Source organism: Gobio gobio (assembly GCF_949357685.1).
Source record: "Gobio gobio genome assembly, chromosome: 14".
NCBI lineage: Eukaryota > Metazoa > Chordata > Actinopteri > Cypriniformes > Gobionidae > Gobio > Gobio gobio.
This window is the reverse complement of record NC_137107.1, coordinates 44,829,936-44,855,911: the sequence shown is the minus strand read 5'-3', so window position 1 is coordinate 44,855,911 and position 25,976 is coordinate 44,829,936. Positions and strand designations below refer to the sequence as shown.

At 40.8% G+C, this 25,976-nt stretch overlaps 1 protein-coding gene across 2 annotated transcripts in view; it reads left to right on the top strand.

Moving 5' to 3' along the window:
- Positions 1–8,638, top strand: part of setx (senataxin) — a 39,894-nt gene extending 31,256 nt beyond the window's left edge. The window contains exons 21-25 of one of the 2 annotated variants that reach the window (XM_079834069.1): positions 264–356; positions 439–594; positions 776–871; positions 7,044–7,131; positions 7,236–8,638. In XM_079834069.1, coding sequence (XP_079690195.1) covers positions 264–356; positions 439–594; positions 776–871; positions 7,044–7,131; positions 7,236–7,724 — 922 coding nt within the window. In that variant the 3' untranslated portion in view covers positions 7,725–8,638. Of the gene's footprint in view, positions 1–263; positions 357–438; positions 595–775; positions 872–2,233; positions 2,425–7,043; positions 7,132–7,235 lie in introns of those variants that run through there. The other variant, XM_079834070.1, reaches the window with a different exon arrangement.
- Positions 8,639–25,976: the final 17,338 nt, after the last annotated feature.

The following is a 25,976-nucleotide window of genomic DNA, read 5'->3' as shown; positions in this document are numbered from 1 at the left end:
AGGTGCATTCACCAAGAGCGACTTGAAAAAGCACTCCAGTTATTCACATGTATTTATCAAAGGGAAGTGTGCTGCACAAAAGATTGAAACCAATCCTGTAGACTCGCTCTCTTTACTGTCGTTAATCCCAGTCTATTTTTACATTTTGGCCAGTAATTTTTCTCAGTTCTTCTCCATTGCGAGGTTTGGCAAAAAGTAACATTTGTATGCAAGGTCATCAAGTAGAAATGTGGACTTCTGATTTGTGCACTTTTGTCCCACAGTGAGACCGCTCAGAAACGCTGTTCCTTCAGCTGGCCCTTCAAGCCCTACAAGGTGTTTGACGTGACTGATGGGAGAGAGATGAAGGAGAGAGAGTAAGAAATGGAGGATTGTGGGTTGGACTTTACTGCCTCTTGTGTCTGAACACTTAACTTATTTTGTTTCTCCATTGGTCAGTTCATTTATCAACCCCAAAGAGGTCAGTTTGGTCCTGCTGCTGTTGAAGCTTCTAGGCGAGAAGCAGTCAGTGCGAGTGGGTGTCATAACGCCCTACAGTGCCCAGAAACACCGGATACTGGACGCCATAAGAGCTTCAGGCATCAACAAACTTCAGTGAGTGCAAATATTTTCTGAAGGGAAAAAGTTGGTTTTAATCAAATTGTATGTTGTTCCATTTTATTGCAGCGTGCCACAAGAAATAATTAGTCTTTTAATTTTTGCGCAATGAAATGTTTAAATGTATATTTTTTTTAAAATTACAAATAAATATATAACATGCATAACTGTGTTTTAGGGTGGACGTAGATACTGTCGATGGCTTTCAAGGAAGAGAAATGGACTGCATCATCGTGTCTTGTGTGAGAGCCAGCAGTGAACTGGGTTCCATCGGGTAAGTGTGTGTAGAGGGTATGCACGTGACGTAGGGCTGTACGATTAATCGAAAAAAACGAAATTCAGAACCTCTAACCGGCGTATTTTTCCCATGTCGGTTATTTTGGTTTTAGTCCCGTGACTCCGCCCCGTCACATCAAGTGCAGTTTGCAGGCACACAAAGAGATGCAGGAGCAGTTATCTTTGTTTATAGATGCCCAGAATCACTATAGTAACTGCATGTTTTACAGTTTATACAGTAAGTTAATTGTTGTTCTTTTTATAGCCTACGCGCTGCGACACACACGCACACACAGACGGCGTGCGCAAGCCCCGAAGCCAGATCGCTTTCACTTTCGTCCTCATAAAGTTTGTCAAGTAAATGCGTTTAAAGGCTTGAACATTTAAAGCGATTGTGCACTATTCAAAAACAACAATACAGAAAACTTATCCGTTCAGTGCTCAGCTCTTTTCTGTGACACAGAGAGCCGTGTCGCGTCTCTGACAACGTGTGCACGCCCTGAAGGCAGACCTCTCTCACCTGCGTCCTCACAAAGCTTTGTCGTTTGTATGCGTTTTAAGGCCTGCCACTTTGAACATTGGAGCGATTTTAGACCATCAGATGTGTATTATGTTGAACGAATACCTGATATATTGTGACAAACGAACACTCAGACAGACGCTCGCACATCACGTGAAGATCGCGCGCAGAGAGCAGCGCAGAAATGCAGTGTCAACGCTGTCCTGTGACTAAAGTAAAGTCACTAAAGTAGCTTAGAAACTCTATTCATTATGAAGCTGTGGTTTGTACTTACTTCAAAAGGTAGAGACAGTATGAGTAATTCACACACAATCACTCTCTCATTAATGCATTCAAATAAATGTAATGTAGGCCTACGGTGTAAATTTATCTGTATCTGATGTACAACAAACAGAAATCTGCCCCCTAGACAATAACTGCTGAAAGTTTCCTTCAAGTATTTTAAAATCACAAAGAAATCCACTTTTTCATTAGAAAAAAAAAATCCACCTTTTTAATAGTAGAAAATATTTACAGTAAAAACCTTATCAAGAACTTACTCAACCTCATGAGGGCAAAAAAAAAGAGCAAAATAATCGCTCCTTAATCGTAATCGAGGTAAAATGTTCAATTAATCGAGGTTTTTATTTTTGGTCAAATCATTACAGCCCTAACGTGACGTCATCATCGGCTGGAGTGACTGCGGTTACACCCACTGAGTGGCAAACAGACTGAGCGACAGCATTTTTTTTCAGTGTGAATGCCGTGAAAAACACAAAACATCTAAAATGGGAAAGAGCTTTGATATTGACTGTTCAAATAGAATTTACAAGAAATCTGAGGTATTTTTTTTTTTTTTAGACTGCCGAAAGCTACAGAAAAGAGAAGCAGATGGATCTTTATCATTATCATTTTGTGCCAATGTTGAATTTTGGGGTAAAATCATACCCTATATATTGTATTGACAACTCAATTCGATATTCACCAGCTTTTATTCTGCATAAATTGGATGTTTTTAAACAAACACTTGTGCCGCGTCACCTCTAGGGTGGTTTCTACCATGACCATGACTATCTTGGTCACGAGCCACTTCCTCTATTCATATTACTCAACTCCTGTAATAGGTGGGTTAGCCTTCCGTTCAGTATGCACTCCCACAGCACACTCTTTTGCGACTGGTTGGCAACCTTGACTGGGCTCTTTATACAAATCTATCTTTTTCAGACAGTCGTCTCATGATACCCCAAAATGATTCAATGAACAGACTCAGACAATACTATCAGAGTTTGAGGACAGTCCTCATTCTTATTTAGTTATTTCTTGCAGAGGCAAAAGCTAATTATCTGTTTATCTGGCCCATGGAACTTCCAGCTTAGCTTAGCTGACAATTACATTTTCTAGGCTTATCCAGTCTCTGTTCAACCTCTTAACCTCAAAAAAAAAAAAAAAAAATCTTTCCTTTCCTCTTTCTCCCCCTTTCTTCCCTCCCTACTCTAGCCTGTGCTACACTGAGCAATGTACACGGTCTCAGTATTTCAGGCACTTGTTGCACTTACTCGACTCTTCATGACCAATCGCTTCGTGTACCCCCAAGTTGTAAGTCGCTTTGGATAAAAGCGTCTGCTAAATGCATTAATATAAATGTAAAATATTCAGTATATGGGTTCTTCTCTAAGAATGTCAGGTGTCTTCTTTGATCTTCTGATGTTGTGGTTTTGTAGCTGGCACCCGCTTGCATGTATGCGCGCTCTCTCTCTCTCTCTCCTAAAGATCTTCCACCCTGAGAGCTCTAAAGCCCCATTTTTATAATCACTAATGACGCACTATATCTCTGCATTTTCACGTTGCTTCTACTTGTGCTAACATATATTTCCTGCTTGCGTTAATTGTTACATTCCTTGTGGCAATTGCTTTATTCCTATTGATGTCAATGGCATTAGCAATACACACTTTGTTATCAGTTTTCAACCTTTACAGACATTTACTTTTCTGACTCTTTACATATTAGACATTTATACACATCAACGCTCTTGCCCCCAGAACACAGAGACACACACACACACATAATGCAACATACGTCATCTTTACAGGATGTGGTATACACCGTGCACAGTATGGGTTTTTATCACCTTATGAAACTTCATGAACCCTAGAGATCTTTCAAGATCTGAAATCTCTAAATCTTTTCTTATACTTTAGATTATGTAATTGTTAAGAAGAGAACACTCCATTTCTCTTGAGACCCTGACAAGAACTATATGTTTTAGGGCTGGATTATATATATATATATATATATATATATATATATATATATATATATATATATATATAAAACATTGATATAAGTGATCACCCATATTTAGACCTACCTATATTGTATAGATGTCGAAATCAGGCTCATATAAATGTCAGGAAACATGATCCTGGCTGCATGTCAATATCCATGGATCACTGGGTCTTTGGTAAGTTGTAAGGAACGCTATTTCGAATCCAACCTTTAGTTTAAACTGATAATCATTTCCTTTATTCACGTTTCCCATATTAAATCCAGTCATGCAGCAGCACTTCTGCCACTCAGTCCGGCTGAGGGGCGTGTTCAGGGACGTCAATATATATACAGTGAGGAAAATAAGTATTTGAACACCCTGCTATTTTGCAAGTTCTCCCACTTAGAAATCATGGAGGGGTCTGAAATTGTCATCGTAGGTGCATGTCCACTGTGAGAGACATAATCTAAAAAAAAAATCCAGAAATCACAATGTATGATTTTTTAACTATTTATTTGTATGATACAGCTGCAAATAAGTATTTGAACACCTGTCTATCAGCTAGAATTCTGACCCTCAAAGACCTGTTAGTCTGCCTTTAAAATGTCCACCTCCACTCCATTTATTATCCTAAATTAGATGCACCTGTTTGAGGTCGTTAGCTGCATAAAGACACCTGTCCACCCCATACAATCAGTAAGAATCCAACTACTAACATGGCCAAGAACAAAGAGCTGTCCAAAGACACTAGAGACAAAATTGTACACCTCCACAAGGCTGGAAAGGGCTATGGGGAAATTGCCAAGCAGCTTGGTGAAAAAAGGTCCACTGTTGGAGCAATCATTAGAAAATGGAAGAAGCTAAACATGACTGTCAATCTCCCTCGGACTGGGGCTCCATGCAAGATCTCACCTCGTGGGGTCTCAATGATCCTAAGAAAGGTGAGAAATCAGCCCAGAACTACACGGGAGGAGCTGGTCAATGACCTGAAAAGAGCTGGGACCACCGTTTCCAAGGTTACTGTTGGTAATACACAGTGCCGATCCTGACCTCCCTGGGGCCCTAAGCAAAATTCTGCTAAGGGGCCCTCTAACTGACCCGTGACGCCGTGAGCTATTTTGCCATTGCCACACAGTCACACCTGACACTTCAGTGATCCCAATACAATCCTCCCTCCTTTAAACAAAACAGTCGCAATACAGAATGAGGTTCAAACAAACAATATTTATTGAATAGAGTATTTCCTATAGAATATTAAGATAACAAGCGAATATTATTAAGTAAGTGAATATTAACGTAAACATAAATAAGAAGAAAATAATAAATTATAACTCTGAGCTTTGGCTTTTGGGATTAACTTAGGTTCTCTCTACAGCCTGGGCATTTTCGGCATCAGTATGGGCAACACCAGTCTATTTTATTATTAGTATTAGCTATTATTGACTAACTATTAGTAAAAATAATCAAGAATTCACATTGCAAATAGTAAAAAAATGTAATGCTTGATATCAAAAATGCATAAACTGTGAATGAATAAAAGCTCAAATGGCTTGCCATAGCATGTTAGTTTTTTTTTATTTTTGTAATACATATGGTGAAGCAATTCTTGATTTATGGTTATTATTAACTGAGGGATGTGCATCCACACATTGACCAGTATGTCCAGCTAATCAACATTTAAATTCAATATAGCCTATAAATCAAGTCAATCACTGTCAAATTATCAATACATTGCTTTCCATCTTGCATAATTAGTGCAGTGCAGTTGTATAGAGTTTTTAACTACACATTGACTGAGACTAGATAATCAGTGTCTTGTTTTAAAAGTATGTATGTATAATGTGCACTTTTGATGAGGAGTGCCATCATTCACGCCCATATATTGTACAGTCTGTCTGGTCTCCACATATATTTCTGCTTGAAAAATGTGCATTTCATTTCGTGCATATGAATGAACGCATGATAACACACGCGACGCGGTTATCTTTTCCGAGCTGCAGTAAACAAACACCGTTGCACTTTGTCGTTTATCAAAAACAAACGTAATAAATAATTGTATTTTACTCACTTTTGTCAGGCACAAAGTGATGCAAGAGATGCACTGCCTGCCTGTACAGCTAGGTTAGCAAGACCGAAAAAACACAACAGAAATGCACATAAACTTTACTTTGCTGACATCAAACTTAGAGAGAAGACAAGTTTACCTGATTGTTGTTCCCGCAGTTCACTTTCATGGGTTTTTTTTTTTTTTCCTCTTTTCATGACCAGAAGGATAGTTTCGCTTAATTTTGTCATGGATGTTGTAAACATTAATTGACGGTGACGTGACGCGCTATGACACGGGAGGAGGCGGGGCCTTGAGTAATTTGCGGGGCCCTACGCAGCTTGCGTAGTGAACGTATAGGGCTGATCGGCTCTGGTAATACACTAAGACGTCATGGTTTGAAATCATGCACGGCACGGAAGGTTCCCCTGCTTAAACCAGCACATGTCCAGGCCCATCTTAAGTTTGCCAATGACCATTTGGATGATCCAGAGGAGTCATGGGAGAAAGTCATGTGGTCAGATGAGACCAAAATAGAACTTTTTGGTCATAATTCCACTAAACGTGTTTGGAGGAAGAAGAATGATGAGTACCATCCCAAGAACACCATCCCTACTGTGAAGCATGGGGGTGGTAGCATCATGCTTTGGGGGTGTTTTTCTGCACATAGGACAGGGCGACTGCACTGTATTAAGGAGAGGATGACCGGGGCCATATTGCGAGATTTTGGGGAACAACCTCCTTCCCTCAGTTAGAGCATTGAAGATGGGTCGAGGCTGGGTCTTCCAACATGACAATGACCCGAAGCACACAGCCAGGATAACCAAGGAGTGGCTCTGTAAGAAGCATATCAAGGTTCTGGCATGGCCTAGCCAGTCTCCAGACCTAAACCCAATAGAGAATCTTTGGAGGAAGTTCAAACTCCGTGTTTCTCAGCGACAGGCCAGAAACCTGACTGATCTAGAGAAGATCTGTGTGGAGGAGTGGGCCAAAATCCCTCAAACAGGAAACGTTTGACCTCTGTAATTGCAAACAAAGGCTACTGTACCAAATATTAACATTAATTTTCTCAGCTGTTCAAATACTTATTTGCAGCTGTATCATACAAATAAATAGTTAAAAAATCATACATTGTGATTTGTGGATTTTTTTTTTTTTTTTAGATTATGTCTCTCACAGTGGACATGCACCTACGATGACAATTTCAGACCCCTCCATGATTTCTAAGTGGGAGAACTTGCAAAATAGCAGGGTGTTCAAATACTTATTTTCCTCACTGTATATACCCTCTATATCATTGTGACATACTGAAATATTCATGTTTCTGGTTCAAACATTGCTGCATTTCTTTCTTCTTAAGGTTTGTTGGAAATCGTCAGAGGATGAACGTAACCATTACCAGAGCCAGATTTAGTCTCTTCATACTGGGACATCTACGCACACTCAGGGTAACGTACAGATTTATACACTCACTTGTCTTGAGTCTTGACCCACCAGAAGAGGTGGTGTTGTGTGCTTTTAATGTTTTAATGAAATCAACGCGTTTCTGCAGGAACAAAGCGATTGGGGAGCGTTGATTGAGGATGCTGGGAGACGGGAAGCTGTAATCAAAACAATGCAAAGAAATTTTGAAAGTGACGTCAAGAAGATCATTAAACGGGATCCACCCGCTCGCAGTCTCTCTCATCCTCCTGTTGGGAGATCAAGCACTGTGACCTCACCTGTTATGCATACTCCTATGGAAATAAGCCCCCCCCCTGTACCACCCCCCCACCATGACATAAGCAGCGGTCAGGCACAGCAGCCAATGCCACGTCTAATACCTTTGGATTGCCCTAGAGACCCACGGATGAGTGACAGGCCCAGAGACCCACGGTTTTCAGAGCGTTGGCCAATCAGAGAACCGGGACCGGACAGGCGGGGCTTACCGGCACCACGCCTCCCATCACACAGAGCGAATTCATTTGACGCTGACTCTCAAAGTACCGGACACTCTTCAAAACACCGTGGTTCCACCCCGCCAAGGCGACACAGGAGATAAAATCATTGTCCCTGTTTTTATTTTTCATTAAAGGTTAACAACAATTCGTTGAGAGAGATGTTTTTCCTCATGTCCTCTTCATGTTTTGAAAGCCCACCATGCACCAAAGGGTGTGCGTTAACTATTTCTCAGGCATAGGCAATTAGCTTGATGAATTATTTTTATAGCAGTACTTGCTTAATCTTGGACTCCTAATCATCTGTTTGCTGCTAAACACATTGAATAACTCTTTTATTCATGAAGAGGGATGTTTTGTTCCTTACAACAGATTTTGGGTTTTTTTGGAGCTTATGCTTGTCTTCCAAAAAAAAAATATATGAATGCAATAACTGCACTTTCTTAAGCTGTTGGACTTGCTCAAAAAAATAACAAATTTTGGTGTATCAGTCTGTATAGTTTGTCACTTATTTGAATGTAGCTTTGATTTAAGGTTTGTTTGCAGGGATTGATTTGCTGTGTAATTGTGTTGTGCATGAATGCAGTGCCGTTTGTTTGACTGGTTGTTTTATACTGACTTTTAACATGCTGAATGTGGTGAGTAGGTCTTTTCTGTTAAACCTGGATTATATTTGATTGCGCCAACTGTTAGAGTATATTGTACAGGTAATTTTTGATTATATACATTATTTAGGAGGGGTTAAAGGCCAAACTGAACCAGAGGAAGTATTCCTTTAACATTTTAATTTCAAATCTAAAATGTCATGTTTGAGTTGTAAATGAGTTAAGTTTGAAATTGTACAGTTGAATTATACTAGCCAGATACCTGCAGAATGAGAGATCGACCCGCTACTGTGGTGCTTTTCTTGTTTTATCTTTTGTGTGAGACCAGTTTTACAAAAGTGTACGAAGAGGCCTTTGTTTTGTACGGATGCACTTTTTGTAGACAGGAAAATAAAAAAAAGTTTCCTTTTTTGTATTTCACTTTTTTTTTATGAGAATCACTGCACCAATTGATTTCTGAAGCCATGCAACTATTCTTGATAAACTGCATGTTAGTGATGTGTGAGTTAAGTAATAAGCCACGTGCGGCTATGGTTTTATTTTACTGTGGTAAAATGACTAGTGCAGTGGCTTATTCCATTTGTATGATTAATGATAAAATACACAAATTCTAAATGTATTAATATTACTAATATCAATGAACAAATATAGCTGCAAGCAGCAATACCGGGGCCAAGCGCAAAGAAGAAGACAAGACATGCCAAAATGGCTGGCAGTGTCAGATCAACTGCAGCAATGAGAAATTAATCACGTTTTAAGATGATTTTAGGCAAAAGGCTGAAAATGCATTGTAGTCTGAGAGTGTCAGACCAACTGCAGCAATTAACAATTATACAGTTTAAGAAGATTAGGCAAAATGGCTGAAATATCATATATAGAGTCACTGATAATATAAGTTAATGGTTTATCACTTTTGACCAATAGGTGGCACAGTTACGAAATGTATGTGGTGTGGTCAGAATAAGGGAACAATGACACATGCAAAGTTTGATGCCAATATGTCAAAGCATTGCAGAGATACAGCCTCAAGAGTCATTTTGGCATCATGGCTCAACTTCGTCACTGCGGTTTACAAAAACGGTTTCATCTATTGATGCAAAATTCCTAACTTTTTGTTGACACAGTCTGAAGATGATACGATTCGATTTTGGTGGAAATTGGACAAACAGTCTAGGATGAGTTTGAAAAAGTAGGTTTTGATCAAATAAGAACATTGAGGACAGGATGTTTGACCAAATATGGCAAAATTAGTATCTATGTTCTCGGCATGAGCCAATGACTGTATTATGACCAGTTTCATTAAACTAGGCTAATTTAATCAAAAGTTATTAGCATGTTTGTAAATTTTGTTATAACCTCTGACCACAAGGTGGCACTGCCCCAAAACTTTTTGAGTACCTTCAAAGCATGGTGCGGAAGACATGAATTTTGGACAAACAGTTCAAAAGTTATAAGCAAAAATAGCCATTTTTTGTATCTCCGGACCAGCAGGTGGCGCTGCGCCGAAACGCTGCATGTTGCCTCAGGTCATGCTTGTGATGACATATACCAAGATTGGCTTGAATACGATAAAGCGTTGTGGAGATATAGGCTTATGAGTGTTTTTGCAACTGCTACGCAAAATTTGTGTGCGCGTTTATCAAAAACGATTTGACAAATCAACTTGATTTGTAAGATTTTTTGTCAGCATGGTCTGAAGATGATATGGTTCAATTTCTGTGCAAATCGGACAAACCGTCTAGGACGAGTTCGCAAAAGTAGGTTTTTTGGAAAATTAAAAATGGCGGGGAAATTATCATGACCGAAAATGACATCATAGGGTGCAATTGAATCGGCATGATACATTTTGGTGAAAATCGGACAAACGGCCTAGGAGAGTTTGAAGAAGTAGTTTTTTAACAAATAGCAAGATGGAGGACAGGAAGTTTGACCAAGTATGGCAAAATTTATATTTATGTTCTCAGCAGTAGCCAAGGAATGTATTATGACCAGTTTCATTATTATAGACAAAATTTATTCAAAAGTTATTAGCCTTTTTGAATATCTTGTTATACATTTTGACCACAAGGTGGCGCTGCCCTGAAACCTTTTGAGTACCTTCAGGGCATGGTGCAGAACTCGAACACATAGCGAGTTTTGTAATTATACTCCAAAGCGTTATTTAAACAAAGGCCTAGAATTTATTTTTTTCATAATCCTGTATTTCATGTTTTTTCTATTATTGTGCCACCAAGAGATATGATACCACCATTTTTTTATGTGTCCTCGGAGTGAGCCCATACACATGTGTGTCGATTTTGGTGAAAATATCTCATTTTGTTTTTGAGTTATAGACATTTATATGAAAAAACATAAAAAATTACTGACACCTGACTTTGATTGGATTTTACTTCCCCTTAATGTCAATATTTTGACATTTGGGTATTAACACTTGGCTATCGACCTATGTTTCAGAACTTCTGACGCTGGTTTCGTTTTGGTCAGACTAACATTCGAAGATATCTGCTAATGTTTTTTTAGCGCTTTTACCATGCTGCGAAATCTGGCAAGTCTGGTATCGTTGGACTTGGCAAGGATTCAGGAGGGAAAAAAAAGTTACTCCTATGAAAACAAGTCAACCACACCCAAAGTAATAAGCATTTGGGAGGGGCAATCTCCACTAGGTGGTGCTGTTTCTAAACCTCTCAGGCTACCTCAGGGCATCGTGGTGATGACCCATACTGAGTTTTGTCAACCCTATGTCAACCTAAAATGTATTACTGAGACCACAAAATATGGGGGAAAATGAATACTTAAACAATAATACTTAAACAATAGGCTTAAACAATAATATTTTATACAGACTAAACATGCTCACACACACAAACACACATTTTGTTGTAGATACAGATATATGAAATATATGGTGGGAACAAAATGTTTACTGCAAGATTTTTTCAGGTTTCACATTACTCATCATGTGGCACAATTGTCAATACCAATACTTCAATAGAAAGGAAGTGATGCATTTTACAAAATGTGATGGTAAATGTTATAATAGTGATTTTATAATGTCTAAATATGAATTACAGATCAATATTAGGGAGTAGTATGAGCACAAATTGATGACAATAACTTAGTAGAAGCTGTATCGTTAGATTTTAGCTCAGCATTTTATGTAATGGATCATAAATTATTGCTGGATAAATTGATTGTTTAATATGTGACAATGACTACGTTTACATGGACAACAATACTCCGATATTAATCTGATTAAGACCATACTCTGATTAAGAAACTACCATGTAAACAGCGATTTCTAATGACCTTAATCCGGTTAAAGCCATACTTGAATTAAACAAAAATCTAATTAAGACATGTGGAGTATGCCTATTTTAGTCGCATTATCGAAGTGCATTGTAGACATGTATACACCTTAATCTAACTATCAACGTCGTTGTGTAGGAGTTTTCGCCGCATTTTGTGACAGGACACCCATACACACACACACACACACACCAGGCAAGTGCAGAGCGGAGGAGGGCTTTGGAGCGCGAGCCCCTGCCCTTTTTAAAAATGTATCAAAAGTGCCCCTCTCAACAATCATCAATAATATTGTGACAAATAAAACAGAATTTTAATTATAATTAATATAACAGCGCGTACAAAACAGTAACAAGGCACTCAAATGTCCCGTTTATCTTTTACGTATCTGTCAGTTTGAAATGTCGTTGCCATGACGTGTTGCTATGGTTGGTGCGTGTCTTGCTTGACTGCTCATTCTGACACTGCCTCCTCTATATTTTTTTCTTTGTGTTGTAATATGTAAAAGTACATTGTAAAAGTAAAATACAATAAGTTTGTATCTGTAATCTCAGATTCATAATTGTCTGCTTACAACAGTGGTCGAGAACCTCTAGGCTCGCGAGCCATATGGCCATTCAGTGAACGCCTGTGGCTCGACGGCAGAAAAAAACAATCCAAACAATCACGATTTTGAAACCTCAATTTTCATCATTAATCAAAGCTATTAATCGAAATGTAGGCTGTCAAGAAAGAGGCAAGATGGCCAGTGTCTCTTCAAAAAAACCTGAAAGACACAACATATAATATTACAAAAATAAAACAACGTAGCCTATATATATATATATATATATATATATATATATATATATATATATATATATATATATATATATATATATATATATATATATATATATATATATATATATATATATATATATATATATATATATATATATATATATATATATATATTACATTAAAAAGTATAAAAATCACTCATTTTTATAAAGGAACACTGTCCGACAGCGACACCCGCAGGTAGCCTAAAGTTACAGCGGTTTGCCTGAGCCTAATGATTTTAACAGACCCACGAAAGTCGCGCTATTATTGGCCGTCGGGTGGCATGGAGACGTAATGACGTGCCATTAATCGAGCTATGTTCTATATGTAAAACGGGAACATGAACGGAATATTCTAAAATCAACTCATGTAAACACCTTAATCAGATTATTGTCTTATTCAGATTAAGGGCAATAATTAGATTACTGCTGTCCATGTAAACATAGTCACTGTTTATGTTATTATGGAAGTTATTCAGATTTTAAAGAGCAATGTGGTGTTCCTCAAGGAAGTTGTTTAGGACTATTATTATTATCATCATTATTTTATCAATGATCTTCCTCCTGTTTTAAACTATGCACAGACAGTCATATATTTTGTTTTGAAAACCACTGCACAACAATGGACTATAATATCTGGAGAAATGAAAATATGGAATGATTTACTATCAGATATTATAAAATGAGTTTTACAAGGAAGGAACATTTAATGGAATTTGTTAATGGGATTTGTATGTTTAATTTTATTGTTGTTGATTTAATTAGGGCCCGAGCACCGATGGTGGTCTACATGCCAATATTTAGTCAGTTATAGTGCCACCTGTGGGCAACAGTAAACTGTGATTAACTCCTCATTAAGATTGAACCAGAATCATATTTGGTCAGTGTAATCTTAAGCCTTAGTGATGTAAAATTTCAAAGATCTTGAGTTTCGTTGAACTGAGTTTTGAGTTTGAGTTTTGTCTGTGGCATCCTGACAAAGTCTGATGTTTCCGCAAAATTTTAGTTAGTCATAGTGCCACCAGCTGGTCAAGTCAAGTCACCTTTATTTAAATAGCGCTTTCAACAAGTCCAATTGTTTCAAAGTAGCTTCACAGTGTTAACTATCTAACTATCTAACTATCCAGCTAATTTCAATTTTCATATAGTGTCAATGCGGGCAGAACGGTAATATAGTTGAAATTTAGGTGTCCCCAACTGAGCAAGCCAAAGGCAACGGTGGCAAGGAACCAAGGCCAGAAAGAGAAAAAGAAACCTTGGGAGAAACCAGTTTGGGTGCCAGTTGTCCTCTGGTCGACGAACAAACAGTGTATGATTATAATTCTGGCAACATTACAGTTCAGAAGTCATATTAGATAAATAGATATTCGTAAGATTATTCGATAGATTGGAGTCGTCGTGCTGGAGACGGGTTTAATGAGGGTGTCATTTAGATGCAGCATTTACAGGGCAGAGTTTAGTTGACACGCTCTCTTCAGACATATCAGGGATGCATTTGTCATGTCCAGGTGCAGGTCCACCATCTGATCTGAATACAGCCCGGTAGCAGGAAGTGTGGCAAATACAAATGATTGATGTAGTCCTCCTATTTTTATATACTTAAATGCATATTGGCCACCGTGCTCTGTTTTCCTAAAGCCCCAAGGTCACCTGGCACAGGTGCGAGATCCCTTCCATTGCTCTTGCAGCTTTAATGTAGTTTTGTATTTTTTACTTTTTGGGACCTCATGAAGAGTAGTCACTGCCTAGGTACTGGCTAATGGGGATCCAAATAAACAAATAAACTTAGATCATAGATGGGAAAGAGCATTCACAGCAAAACAGGCAATTTAACTAAGGAAAAATATGGTTTTTTTGACAGTTATAACACATCTCTGCTTTTTTTTAGGTGTCCTCAAAGTGTGCCCATAAATATATGTGTAAAATTTGTTGTAAATATCTCATTTTATTTTAAATTTATAGCCACTTATATTTAGAGAGAATTGGCTGCATTGATTGGATGTTTTTTTTTTTTGCCACTTCCTTCCAAAATGTTGGCTTTTGGTCATTATTGTTTAGCTATTGACCTATGTTATGTGTCTTGAAGACATTCGCAAAGGTTTTTTAGGTGCTAAAATAGACCTTTTTACTTACCATAAGGTGAAACCCGGCATGTTTGGTATCACTGGAATTCAGCAAGGATTCAGGAGTCTAAGGAGGTGAATGCTCCTTCAGGGCATTGTGCCAATGACGTATACAGAGTTTTTTGAGATATGCCAGTGTCCTCATAGACTATCATGGCAATCTGGATGAAGACAATGAATGCCCATTGTCATCTGACTAATGTTTGGGTGCCTATATTGCCATTTTCACGTGTTTTTCCCCTGTTATAGCGCCAACAAGTGGTTAATTGTTGCGATTTTTTTCATGTGATCTCAGACTAAGCTCACATACATGTGACCTGAATTTGGTGAAAATATCTCATTCCGTTCACAAGTTATAGCCATTTTAATAAAAGAGGTCCCGGTTACATCTAACATTTTGGCTCCCCTTAGCGACCATGAATCAAAATGTGTTTTTTTTTTTATAATTATTGATAATCACTCTCCAGAGAACATTTCTGCAGTGGTTTGGTTCTGATCAGGTAAAGAACCTGGGAGTAATTTGCAAAAGTAGGTTTTACAAAAAACCTAAAATATCTCGAAATTGGCGCCAGAAGGACGAGCAAATCCGAGGCATGCATTTTGTCCGCCTTGAGCCAAGGATTCCAGCGATATAAGGCACTCGAGGCTACGCCTTACGGTTGAGGAGTTATGAGCCGTTTCGTACTTTTGATCGCCGTTTCGTACTTTTGATCGCTGTAGCGCCCCCGTCAGGCCGACCGGGGCGTGCTTCGGTGACGTCAGTAGTCGTTGTGAGTACTACCAGCCCTGCAAGTTTCAAGTCTTTACGACTTACGGTTTGGTCTGCCCGATCAGTTTTAGCTGGAGAATGATGCATCATGGGAAAATGAACAGTTACAATAGGGTTTCAGCCTGACACCTGACTTTGATTGGATTTTACTACCCCTTACTATCAATATTTTGACATTTGGGCTCGCGACCGTGCCTAACGACCTATGTTTCCGAACTTCTGACGCTGGTTTCGTCTCGATCGGACTAGCGGTTTCGAAGATATCGGCAAAAAAGTTTTAAGCGCTAAATTACAACAGTGCACAAACCATACGGCGAAACCTGGCAAGTGTGGTATCGTTGGACTCGGCAACGATTCAGGAGTCTAATGAGATGAGTCTCGTGAAAATAAGTCAACCACACCCAAAGTTCTGAGCATTTAAAAAAAAAAATCTCCACTAGGTGGCGCTGTTTCGAAACTTGTCAGGCTACTTTGGGGTACCGTGGTGATGACCCATACCGAGTTTCGTAACAATCCGTTCATGCGTTGATAAAATACAGCATTTTAGCACATAATTCAAGATGGCCGACAGCCAAAATGGCCGATATGGTAAAATTGGATATCCGTCGACTCGGCATGACGTCCCAAATCTAACGAGGCCCCTTTTATGATATTTGGACAAACGGTTCAGCAAAGAAAAGCTAAAATAGCCATTTTTCGTATCTCCAGACCAGTAGGTGGCACTGCGCCGAAACGCTGCATGTAGCCTCAAGTCATGCTTGTGATGACATGTACCAAGTTTGGTTTGAACACGATAAAGCGTTGCGGAGATATTGCCTTATGTGTGTTTTTGCAAAGGTTATGTAAAATTTGTTTGCGCGTTTATCGAAAACGATTAGACGAATCAACTTGATTTGCAAGATTTTTTGTCAATATTGTCTGAAGATGATCTGGTTCAATTTTCGTGCAAATCGGATGAACCGTCTAGGACGAGTTCGCAAAAGTAGGTCTTCCGGTTAATTGAAAATGGCGGGGAAATATCCAAGATGGAAAATGACGTCATAGGGTGCAATCGAATTGGCATGAGCTCAGAAATTAGAGGAAAAAAGAATTTCGTTTCTAGCCCTTACGGTTCAAAAGTTATTAGCATAAACATGAGTACACATTTGGACAGGTGGTGGCGCTAGAGAGATTGAGATAGAGACACCAAAATTGCCATGGTGACATACCAGACCGTCCTCTATTAGTGTGCCAAATTTCACAACTTTTTACCATACGGTTCTATGGGCTGCCATAGACTCCCATGGCGGAAGAAAAAAAGACGGGAACGGTTTCAATAGGTGCCTTCGCACCTTTGGTGCTTGGCCCCTAATAAAAAGGGCATAAAAAGGGTCTAAAAAGGCCTATAAAAAAAAGACTATAGGGTCTGAGCACTTGATTTTTGAGCTGCTGGTTGCAAAAACTTTATCAAGCCTGGTGACATGTGCATCGGAGAGGTCAAAGGTAAATTTTTGCATTTTCAGCTCGTTTATCATGGAAAAGTGGTGTTTTTTTTTTTTTACCTTTTAAACTGGTATGCCTCTACTGATGGCCCGATCTCCGTCAAAGTTTGCACGCGTCTTTACAATAATGCGGCGCACAAGCTCAGCCGATTTGGTGAAGTTCTGCGCAGAGCAGGCAATTTTTAGTCATTTAAATGTCATTTTGCATAGGATAATATAGAGCATTTTTTTCACCTTTATAACAGTTAAAGCGCCACGGCGGCCCTAAAAGTCTGCAAGCCTCTTTAGGGTCACGTGACGCATGCGCATGCATGATTTCATGAAGCTGTATGCAAATCAGGCAGGAAGAGGGCCGCTTTCAGGCATTTAATGGGATTTTCCATAGAAATACATCATTTTGACACCTTTTTAACCGTTATAGCGCCACCAAGTGGCCAATCGCCACGTCCTTTTCCATGCGGCCACCGAACGAGCTCTTACATATGCGTGCTGAGTTTGGTGAAAATACCTCGTTCCGTTCACGAGTTATAGCCATTTTAGTAAAAGTGGCTCCTCCCCCTTCCAACGTTTTGGCGGCCCTTAGGGACCGTGAACCCAAATTTCCACTTTTTTTTCATAACCTTTGACAATCAGACTCCAGAGAATCTCGCTGCGCTGGTTTGGTTCCGGTCCGGCCAACAACCTAGGACTAGTTTGCAAAAGTAGGTTTTGCAAAAAATCCCAAATAGCCGAAATTTTTCCCACTCTGACGAGCAAATCCGTGGCATGCATTTTGTCCGCCTTGAGCCAAGGATTCCAGCGATATAAGGCACTCGAGGCTACGCCTTACGGTTGAGGAGTTATGAGCCGTTTCGTACTTTTGATCGCCGTTTCGTACTTTTGATCGCTGTAGCGCCCCCGTCAGGCCGATCGGGGCGGGCTTCGGTGACGTCAGTAGTCGTTGTGAGTACTACCAGCCCTGCAAGTTTCAAGTCTCTACGACTTACGGTTTGGTCTGCCCGATCAGTTTTAGCTGGAGAATGATGCATCATGGGAAAATGAACAGTTACAATAGGGTTTCAGCCTGACACCTGACTTTGATTGGATTTTACTACCCCTTACTATCAATATTTTGACATTTGGGCTCGCGACCGTGCCTAACGACCTATGTTTCCGAACTTCTGACGCTGGTTTCGTCTCGATCGGACTAGCGGTTTCGAAGATATCGGCAAAAAAGTTTTAAGCGCTAAATTACAACAGTGCACAAACCATACGGCGAAACCTGGCAAGTGTGGTATCGTTGGACTCGGCAACGATTCAGGAGTCTAATGAGATGAGTCTCGTGAAAATAAGTCAACCACACCCAAAGTTCTGAGCATTTAAAAAAAAAAATCTCCACTAGGTGGCGCTGTTTCGAAACTTGTCAGGCTACTTTGGGGTACCGTGGTGATGACCCATACCGAGTTTCGTAACAATCCGTTCATGCGTTGATAAAATACAGCATTTTAGCACATAATTCAAGATGGCCGACAGCCAAAATGGCCGATATGGTAAAATTGGATATCCGTCGACTCGGCATGACGTCCCAAATCTAACGAGGCCCCTTTTATGATATTTGGACAAACGGTTCAGCAAAGAAAAGCTAAAATAGCCATTTTTCGTATCTCCAGACCAGTAGGTGGCACTGCGCCGAAACGCTGCATGTAGCCTCAAGTCATGCTTGTGATGACATGTACCAAGTTTGGTTTGAACACGATAAAGCGTTGCGGAGATATTGCCTTATGTGTGTTTTTGCAAAGGTTATGTAAAATTTGTTTGCGCGTTTATCGAAAACGATTAGACGAATCAACTTGATTTGCAAGATTTTTTGTCAATATTGTCTGAAGATGATCTGGTTCAATTTTCGTGCAAATCGGATGAACCGTCTAGGACGAGTTCGCAAAAGTAGGTCTTCCGGTTAATTGAAAATGGCGGGGAAATATCCAAGATGGAAAATGACGTCATAGGGTGCAATCGAATTGGCATGAGCTCAGAAATTAGAGGAAAAAAGAATTTCGTTTCTAGCCCTTACGGTTCAAAAGTTATTAGCATAAACATGAGTACACATTTGGACAGGTGGTGGCGCTAGAGAGATTGAGATAGAGACACCAAAATTGCCATGGTGACATACCAGACCGTCCTCTATTAGTGTGCCAAATTTCACAACTTTTTACCATACGGTTCTATGGGCTGCCATAGACTCCCATGGCGGAAGAAAAAAAGACGGGAACGGTTTCAATAGGTGCCTTCGCACCTTTGGTGCTTGGCCCCTAATAAAAAGGGCATAAAAAGGGTCTAAAAAGGCCTATAAAAAAAAGACTATAGGGTCTGAGCACTTGATTTTTGAGCTGCTGGTTGCAAAAACTTTATCAAGCCTGGTGACATGTGCATCGGAGAGGTCAAAGGTAAATTTTTGCATTTTCAGCTCGTTTATCATGGAAAAGTGGTGTTTTTTTTTTTTTACCTTTTAAACTGGTATGCCTCTACTGATGGCCCGATCTCCGTCAAAGTTTGCACGCGTCTTTACAATAATGCGGCGCACAAGCTCAGCCGATTTGGTGAAGTTCTGCGCAGAGCAGGCAATTTTTAGTCATTTAAATGTCATTTTGCATAGGATAATATAGAGCATTTTTTTCACCTTTATAACAGTTAAAGCGCCACGGCGGCCCTAAAAGTCTGCAAGCCTCTTTAGGGTCACGTGACGCATGCGCATGCATGATTTCATGAAGCTGTATGCAAATCAGGCAGGAAGAGGGCCGCTTTCAGGCATTTAATGGGATTTTCCATAGAAATACATCATTTTGACACCTTTTTAACCGTTATAGCGCCACCAAGTGGCCAATCGTCACGTCCTTTTCCATGCGGCCACCGAACGAGCTCTTACATATGCGTGCTGAGTTTGGTGAAAATACCTCGTTCCGTTCACGAGTTATAGCCATTTTAGTAAAAGTGGCTCCTCCCCCTTCCAACGTTTTGGCGGCCCTTAGGGACCGTGAACCCAAATTTCCACTTTTTTTTCATAACCTTTGACAATCAGACTCCAGAGAATCTCGCTGCGCTGGTTTGGTTCCGGTCCGGCCAACAACCTAGGACTAGTTTGCAAAAGTAGGTTTTGCAAAAAATCCCAAATAGCCGAAATTTTTCCCACTCTGACGAGCAAATCCGTGGCATGCATTTTGTCCGCCTTGAGCCAAGGATTCCAGCGATATAAGGCACTCGAGGCTACGCCTTACGGTTGAGGAGTTATGAGCCGTTTCGTACTTTTGATCGCCGTTTCGTACTTTTGATCGCTGTAGCGCCCCCGTCAGGCCGATCGGGGCGGGCTTCGGTGACGTCAGTAGTCGTTGTGAGTACTACCAGCCCTGCAAGTTTCAAGTCTCTACGACTTACGGTTTGGTCTGCCCGATCAGTTTTAGCTGGAGAATGATGCATCATGGGAAAATGAACAGTTACAATAGGGTTTCAGCCTGACACCTGACTTTGATTGGATTTTACTACCCCTTACTATCAATATTTTGACATTTGGGCTCGCGACCGTGCCTAACGACCTATGTTTCCGAACTTCTGACGCTGGTTTCGTCTCGATCGGACTAGCGGTTTCGAAGATATCGGCAAAAAAGTTTTAAGCGCTAAATTACAACAGTGCACAAACCATACGGCGAAACCTGGCAAGTGTGGTATCGTTGGACTCGGCAACGATTCAGGAGTCTAATGAGATGAGTCTCGTGAAAATAAGTCAACCACACCCAAAGTTCTGAGCATTTAAAAAAAAAAATCTCCACTAGGTGGCGCTGTTTCGAAACTTGTCAGGCTACTTTGGGGTACCGTGGTGATGACCCATACCGAGTTTCGTAACAATCCGTTCATGCGTTGATAAAATACAGCATTTTAGCACATAATTCAAGATGGCCGACAGCCAAAATGGCCGATATGGTAAAATTGGATATCCGTCGACTCGGCATGACGTCCCAAATCTAACGAGGCCCCTTTTATGATATTTGGACAAACGGTTCAGCAAAGAAAAGCTAAAATAGCCATTTTTCGTATCTCCAGACCAGTAGGTGGCACTGCGCCGAAACGCTGCATGTAGCCTCAAGTCATGCTTGTGATGACATGTACCAAGTTTGGTTTGAACACGATAAAGCGTTGCGGAGATATTGCCTTATGTGTGTTTTTGCAAAGGTTATGTAAAATTTGTTTGCGCGTTTATCGAAAACGATTAGACGAATCAACTTGATTTGCAAGATTTTTTGTCAATATTGTCTGAAGATGATCTGGTTCAATTTTCGTGCAAATCGGATGAACCGTCTAGGACGAGTTCGCAAAAGTAGGTCTTCCGGTTAATTGAAAATGGCGGGGAAATATCCAAGATGGAAAATGACGTCATAGGGTGCAATCGAATTGGCATGAGCTCAGAAATTAGAGGAAAAAAGAATTTCGTTTCTAGCCCTTACGGTTCAAAAGTTATTAGCATAAACATGAGTACACATTTGGACAGGTGGTGGCGCTAGAGAGATTGAGATAGAGACACCAAAATTGCCATGGTGACATACCAGACCGTCCTCTATTAGTGTGCCAAATTTCACAACTTTTTACCATACGGTTCTATGGGCTGCCATAGACTCCCATGGCGGAAGAAAAAAAGACGGGAACGGTTTCAATAGGTGCCTTCGCACCTTTGGTGCTTGGCCCCTAATAAAAAGGGCATAAAAAGGGTCTAAAAAGGCCTATAAAAAAAAGACTATAGGGTCTGAGCACTTGATTTTTGAGCTGCTGGTTGCAAAAACTTTATCAAGCCTGGTGACATGTGCATCGGAGAGGTCAAAGGTAAATTTTTGCATTTTCAGCTCGTTTATCATGGAAAAGTGGTGTTTTTTTTTTTTTACCTTTTAAACTGGTATGCCTCTACTGATGGCCCGATCTCCGTCAAAGTTTGCACGCGTCTTTACAATAATGCGGCGCACAAGCTCAGCCGATTTGGTGAAGTTCTGCGCAGAGCAGGCAATTTTTAGTCATTTAAATGTCATTTTGCATAGGATAATATAGAGCATTTTTTTCACCTTTATAACAGTTAAAGCGCCACGGCGGCCCTAAAAGTCTGCAAGCCTCTTTAGGGTCACGTGACGCATGCGCATGCATGATTTCATGAAGCTGTATGCAAATCAGGCAGGAAGAGGGCCGCTTTCAGGCATTTAATGGGATTTTCCATAGAAATACATCATTTTGACACCTTTTTAACCGTTATAGCGCCACCAAGTGGCCAATCGCCACGTCCTTTTCCATGCGGCCACCGAACGAGCTCTTACATATGCGTGCTGAGTTTGGTGAAAATACCTCGTTCCGTTCACGAGTTATAGCCATTTTAGTAAAAGTGGCTCCTCCCCCTTCCAACGTTTTGGCGGCCCTTAGGGACCGTGAACCCAAATTTCCACTTTTTTTTCATAACCTTTGACAATCAGACTCCAGAGAATCTCGCTGCGCTGGTTTGGTTCCGGTCCGGCCAACAACCTAGGACTAGTTTGCAAAAGTAGGTTTTGCAAAAAATCCCAAATAGCCGAAATTTTTCCCACTCTGACGAGCAAATCCGTGGCATGCATTTTGTCCGCCTTGAGCCAAGGATTCCAGCGATATAAGGCACTCGAGGCTACGCCTTACGGTTGAGGAGTTATGAGCCGTTTCGTACTTTTGATCGCCGTTTCGTACTTTTGATCGCTGTAGCGCCCCCGTCAGGCCGACCGGGGCGGGCTTCGGTGACGTCAGTAGTCGTTGTGAGTACTACCAGCCCTGCAAGTTTCAAGTCTCTACGACTTACGGTTTGGTCTGCCCGATCAGTTTTAGCTGGAGAATGATGCATCATGGGAAAATGAACAGTTACAATAGGGTTTCAGCCTGACACCTGACTTTGATTGGATTTTACTACCCCTTACTATCAATATTTTGACATTTGGGCTCGCGACCGTGCCTAACGACCTATGTTTCCGAACTTCTGACGCTGGTTTCGTCTCGATCGGACTAGCGGTTTCGAAGATATCGGCAAAAAAGTTTTAAGCGCTAAATTACAACAGTGCACAAACCATACGGCGAAACCTGGCAAGTGTGGTATCGTTGGACTCGGCAACGATTCAGGAGTCTAATGAGATGAGTCTCGTGAAAATAAGTCAACCACACCCAAAGTTCTGAGCATTTAAAAAAAAAAATCTCCACTAGGTGGCGCTGTTTCGAAACTTGTCAGGCTACTTTGGGGTACCGTGGTGATGACCCATACCGAGTTTCGTAACAATCCGTTCATGCGTTGATAAAATACAGCATTTTAGCACATAATTCAAGATGGCCGACAGCCAAAATGGCCGATATGGTAAAATTGGATATCCGTCGACTCGGCATGACGTCCCAAATCTAACGAGGCCCCTTTTATGATATTTGGACAAACGGTTCAGCAAAGAAAAGCTAAAATAGCCATTTTTCGTATCTCCAGACCAGTAGGTGGCACTGCGCCGAAACGCTGCATGTAGCCTCAAGTCATGCTTGTGATGACATGTACCAAGTTTGGTTTGAACACGATAAAGCGTTGCGGAGATATTGCCTTATGTGTGTTTTTGCAAAGGTTATGTAAAATTTGTTTGCGCGTTTATCGAAAACGATTAGACGAATCAACTTGATTTGCAAGATTTTTTGTCAATATTGTCTGAAGATGATCTGGTTCAATTTTCGTGCAAATCGGATGAACCGTCTAGGACGAGTTCGCAAAAGTAGGTCTTCCGGTTAATTGAAAATGGCGGGGAAATATCCAAGATGGAAAATGACGTCATAGGGTGCAATCGAATTGGCATGAGCTCAGAAATTAGAGGAAAAAAGAATTTCGTTTCTAGCCCTTACGGTTCAAAAGTTATTAGCATAAACATGAGTACACATTTGGACAGGTGGTGGCGCTAGAGAGATTGAGATAGAGACACCAAAATTGCCATGGTGACATACCAGACCGTCCTCTATTAGTGTGCCAAATTTCACAACTTTTTACCATACGGTTCTATGGGCTGCCATAGACTCCCATGGCGGAAGAAAAAAAGACGGGAACGGTTTCAATAGGTGCCTTCGCACCTTTGGTGCTTGGCCCCTAATAAAAAGGGCATAAAAAGGGTCTAAAAAGGCCTATAAAAAAAAGACTATAGAGTCTGAGCACTTGATTTTTGAGCTGCTGGTTGCAAAAACTTTATCAAGCCTGGTGACATGTGCATCGGAGAGGTCAAAGGTAAATTTTTGCATTTTCAGCTCGTTTATCATGGAAAAGTGGTGTTTTTTTTTTTTTACCTTTTAAACTGGTATGCCTCTACTGATGGCCCGATCTCCGTCAAAGTTTGCACGCGTCTTTACAATAATGCGGCGCACAAGCTCAGCCGATTTGGTGAAGTTCTGCGCAGAGCAGGCAATTTTTAGTCATTTAAATGTCATTTTGCATAGGATAATATAGAGCATTTTTTTCACCTTTATAACAGTTAAAGCGCCACGGCGGCCCTAAAAGTCTGCAAGCCTCTTTAGGGTCACGTGACGCATGCGCATGCATGATTTCATGAAGCTGTATGCAAATCAGGCGGGAAGAGGGCCGCTTTCAGGCATTTAATGGGATTTTCCATAGAAATACATCATTTTGACACCTTTTTAACCGTTATAGCGCCACCAAGTGGCCAATCACCACGTCCTTTTCCATGCGGCCACCGAACGAGCTCTTACATATGCGTGCTGAGTTTGGTGAAAATACCTCGTTCCGTTCACGAGTTATAGCCATTTTAGTAAAAGTGGCTCCTCCCCCTTCCAACGTTTTGGCGGCCCTTAGGGACCGTGAACCCAAATTTCCACTTTTTTTTCATAACCTTTGACAATCAGACTCCAGAGAATCTCGCTGCGCTGGTTTGGTTCCGGTCCGGCCAACAACCTAGGACTAGTTTGCAAAAGTAGGTTTTGCAAAAAATCCCAAATAGCCGAAATTTTTCCCACTCTGACGAGCAAATCCGTGGCATGCATTTTGTCCGCCTTGAGCCAAGGATTCCAGCGATATAAGGCACTCGAGGCTACGCCTTACGGTTGAGGAGTTATGAGCCGTTTCGTACTTTTGATCGCCGTTTCGTACTTTTGATCGCTGTAGCGCCCCCGTCAGGCCGACCGGGGCGGGCTTCGGTGACGTCAGTAGTCGTTGTGAGTACTACCAGCCCTGCAAGTTTCAAGTCTCTACGACTTACGGTTTGGTCTGCCCGATCAGTTTTAGCTGGAGAATGATGCATCATGGGAAAATGAACAGTTACAATAGGGTTTCAGCCTGACACCTGACTTTGATTGGATTTTACTACCCCTTACCATCAATATTTTGACATTTGGGCTCGCGACCGTGCCTAACGACCTATGTTTCCGAACTTCTGACGCTGGTTTCGTCTCGATCGGACTAGCGGTTTCGAAGATATCGGCAAAAAAGTTTTAAGCGCTAAATTACAACAGTGCACAAACCATACGGCGAAACCTGGCAAGTGTGGTATCGTTGGACTCGGCAACGATTCAGGAGTCTAATGAGATGAGTCTCGTGAAAATAAGTCAACCACACCCAAAGTTCTGAGCATTTAAAAAAAAAAATCTCCACTAGGTGGCGCTGTTTCGAAACTTGTCAGGCTACTTTGGGGTACCGTGGTGATGACCCATACCGAGTTTCGTAACAATCCGTTCATGCGTTGATAAAATACAGCATTTTAGCACATAATTCAAGATGGCCGACAGCCAAAATGGCCGATATGGTAAAATTGGATATCCGTCGACTCGGCATGACGTCCCAAATCTAACGAGGCCCCTTTTATGATATTTGGACAAACGGTTCAGCAAAGAAAAGCTAAAATAGCCATTTTTCGTATCTCCAGACCAGTAGGTGGCACTGCGCCGAAACGCTGCATGTAGCCTCAAGTCATGCTTGTGATGACATGTACCAAGTTTGGTTTGAACACGATAAAGCGTTGCGGAGATATTGCCTTATGTGTGTTTTTGCAAAGGTTATGTAAAATTTGTTTGCGCGTTTATCGAAAACGATTAGACGAATCAACTTGATTTGCAAGATTTTTTGTCAATATTGTCTGAAGATGATCTGGTTCAATTTTCGTGCAAATCGGATGAACCGTCTAGGACGAGTTCGCAAAAGTAGGTCTTCCGGTTAATTGAAAATGGCGGGGAAATATCCAAGATGGAAAATGACGTCATAG